The sequence below is a fragment of the Helobdella robusta genome (assembly GCF_000326865.2).
Source record: "Helobdella robusta unplaced genomic scaffold HELROscaffold_40, whole genome shotgun sequence".
Lineage (NCBI taxonomy): Eukaryota > Metazoa > Annelida > Clitellata > Rhynchobdellida > Glossiphoniidae > Helobdella > Helobdella robusta.
The window spans coordinates 1,224,150-1,227,645 of record NW_008704903.1 but is presented as its reverse complement, the minus strand read 5'-3'; the positions used below and the strand labels follow the sequence as shown (position 1 = coordinate 1,227,645).

At 33.0% G+C, this 3,496-nt stretch overlaps 2 protein-coding genes across 2 annotated transcripts in view; one reads left to right on the top strand and one right to left on the bottom strand.

Moving 5' to 3' along the window:
- Positions 1 to 1,749: 1,749 nt before the first annotated feature.
- Positions 1,750 to 2,067, top strand: HELRODRAFT_176996 (hypothetical protein; the record flags this gene model as incomplete). The annotated part of the gene is made up of 1 exon (XM_009025213.1): positions 1,750 to 2,067. The coding sequence occupies one exon, from the start codon at positions 1,750 to 1,752 to the stop codon at positions 2,065 to 2,067; it is 318 nt and encodes a 105-aa protein (XP_009023461.1).
- Positions 2,068 to 2,438: 371 nt separating this feature from the next.
- HELRODRAFT_176995 (hypothetical protein) overlaps positions 2,439 to 3,496 on the bottom strand; it is a gene marked incomplete at both ends in the record, with an annotated part of 4,560 nt that continues 3,502 nt past the window's right edge. The window contains 2 exons of the mRNA XM_009025212.1: positions 2,439 to 2,658; positions 3,096 to 3,243. Of these exons, the coding sequence (XP_009023460.1) occupies positions 2,439 to 2,658; positions 3,096 to 3,243 (368 nt within the window). The remainder of the gene's footprint in view (positions 2,659 to 3,095; positions 3,244 to 3,496) is intronic.

The following is a 3,496-nucleotide window of genomic DNA, read 5'->3' as shown; positions in this document are numbered from 1 at the left end:
AACCTATTGTCTTCAAAACCCAAAATATGTGTGTGTGTGTGTGTGTATGTGTGTTTGTTTGTGTGTGTGTGTGTGTATGTGTGTTTGTTTGTGTGTGTCTGTGTGTGTGTGTTTGTGTTTGTATGTGTGCATAATTACATTTCACTGATTGCTTTATGATTATTTGTTATATTTGATCACCTAATTGGTTTTAAATAAAATTTTGGATAAAACCAAACCCAATGAATGATTTTTCATTTTTTATTTCACCAACAAACACACGTACGTACAAACATACATACATACATAGACACATACACGCACACACACGTACATGCATACTGATAAATAATATACTAAATACATAAGTTGAATATTAAAATTCCATTAGAGAATGCATATGTATGTGTGTGTGTGTGTGTGTGTGTGTGTGTGGTGTGTGTGTGAGTGTACATGTATGTGTGTGCGCGTGTGTGTGTTTATACCTATCACTAAAATGGCGTGTATGTAGAAAGCATAAACGAACGATAAAGAACGCCTTAAAATACATCGACACTCCAAATAAATAGATAATTAATTATTAATAATAATTACCATTAATTAATTGAATTTTAAACAACTGATTAATTACTTAATTAATTTAATTAATACTAATTAATTAACTTAAAAGCTGGTGTTAAGTAATTAAAGGAAACATTATACAAACAGACAACAATAACAACACTATATTATATATATATATATTATATATATATATATATATAATAAAAATGAATGAATAAAATGATAGAAAGATGGTTGTAACAAAAGAAGCACAGGCGTATTTGTTTATTGAATATATAATAATGATGTATATGGAAACATTAAATAGCAGAGTTTATAACACGTAAATATAGACAGACGTGCACTGTTTTCATCTCTCTCTCTCTCTCTCTCTCTCTCTCTCTCTCTCTCTCTCTCTCTCTCCATTTATTATACGTTTTCTTTTCTTCATTTCTTCTTTTCTCCCATCTCTCTATCCTTCCATTTTTTCAAATTGTCCTTGGGCACAGAACTGTGTGTGGTGTTTGTTAAAACAATTATTCTTATTTATTTTTGCTCTGTTGTTGTTGTTGTTACTCCATCAACTGACAATTACTTACAACTTTTTGTAGTAGTAGCAGTGGCTTCAGCAGCAATAGTAGTACGAAGTAGTAGTAGAAGTAGTAGTAGTAGTAATAATAGTATTAGTAGTAGTAGTAGTAGCAGTAGTAGTAATAATATTAGTAGTAGTAGTTGTAGTAGCAGTAGTAGCAGTAGTAGTAGCAGTAGTAGTAGCAGTAGTAGTATTAGTAGTAGTAGTAGTAGTAGCAGTAGTAGTAATAATAATAATATTAGTAGTAGTAGTAGCAGTAGTAGTAGTAGTAGCAGTAGTAGTAGTAGTTGTAGTAGTAAAGTAGTATAATAATTATAATTATAATAATAATTATTATAATAATTATGACATAATTACCTTTCAATATATATTCGGTCAGTAGCCCAAGGGAGACCGGACTATTCTCTAGCATAGCCGTCAAGACTGCAAAAATAATAATAATAATATTATTATTATTATTATTATCTATAATAATAATATTATAATAATTATAATAATAATATTATAATAATTATAATAATATTATTATTAACTATAATTATGAAGAGTTCCTTATATTCATAAGCTTAGTAAGCGAAGAATATGAGTGCCGCTGATATGAAAAAATTTAAGCATTGCTCTTGATGTATCATTAAATGCACAGTACCATTGCTACTTCTACTACTACTACTACTATTACTTCTACTACTACTACTACTATTACTACTAATACTACCACCACTACTACTACTACGTGCAATAATAATAATAAGAAGAGCAAAAAAAAGAAGAACAAGAACAAGGACAAGAACAAGAAGAACAAGAACAAGAAGAACAAGAACAAGAAGAACAAGAACAAGAACAAGAAGAACAAGAACAAGAAGAACAAGAAGAACAAGAACAAGAAGAACAAGAACAAGAAGAACAAGAACAAGAACAAGAATATAAAGATAAAGAAAAAGAAAAAGAAGTAGAAGAAGAAGGTGAGGCTTTACTTTTATTATAAATCATAAGTGTCTCCAGTGACAGCGGTCTGGCGTTTTCTTCGTATGGAATTGTAGTGGAAATGTACTGCATTAAAAATATTATTATTATTTATTATTATTATATTAAATATTATAACCATAATTATTATAAATAATATTACCAATAGTTGTTGTAGTGGTAGTAGTAGCAGTAGTAGTAGTCGCACCAGCAGTAGTAGTAGTAGTAGTAGTAGTAGTAGTGGTAGTAGTAGTAGTAAAGTAGTAGTAGTAGTATAGTAGTAGTAGTAGCAGCAGCAGCAGCAGTAGTAGTAGTAGTAGTAGTAGTAGTAGTAGTAGTAGTAGTAGTAGCAGAAACAGCATTAATCATTGTTGTTTTTATTAATACTACTCACTGATCTTTTGTTAGTAATCCTGTCTGAAAGGTCTTTGAGTTTAGCAATGGCCACTTGGTAAGGTTTATTATTGTTGTTGCTGTTGTTGCTGCTGCTGCTGTTGTTGTTAGAAGTTGTTAGCGTGTTGAGACGCTTGTTGTGGTCAGTGTCTTTCTTCTGCTGAACGGTTGTCAACAGCCAGATGAATCTGGTAAGTTTATGAGGAGACAGTCTAATTAATTGCGCTACATTTTATTTAAACGACGACGATGATGGGCCGAACATAAAACCATAAGGATGACGTCACGCCGAACATCAACTGTGACGTCATTCGTATCTGATCGACAACAGCAATAGCAACGGCAGTATCTTAATATTTTAGCTTCTTTTATTTGGTAGACTAACTCCTTTCTCTCTCTCTCTCCTCTCTCTGTCTCTCTCTCTGTTTTTTAATCTCTCTTTCTCTCTCTCTCTTTTTTTCTTTCTCTCTCTCTCTCTTTTTCTTTCTCTCTCTCTCTCTTTTTCTTTCTCTCTCTCTCTCTATCTTTCTCTCTCTTAGCCAACCAACTCTTCCAATAAAACTCCTAACAAACTGCAAACAAACAACAAAGCTGCAGCCACAGCAGCAACGACTACAACAGAAACCTATTTTTAGTTTCTTTCTCGTAGACCAGTTCATCCCTCTTGGCCAGCTCTCCAACTAAAACCTTCGACAACAGCTGGACGTTTTCCTCCAAGTTCCCCACCATCCCAAACAACGACGGGCTACTCATGGTTCTGACGTCTGGGTAGACTTGAGTGGGGGTTGTGGTGATGATGATGGTGATGATGATGATGGAGATGGTGGTGATGGTGGTGAAGATGGTGATGATGATGGTGATGATGGTGATGATGATGGTGATGATGATGATGGTGGTGGTGATAGTGATGATGATGATTATTATGGGGATGGTGATGATGATGATGATGGAGATGGTGATGATGATGATAATGGTGGTGATGATGGTGATAATGATGATGATAGTAATAATGATGGAGATGGTAAT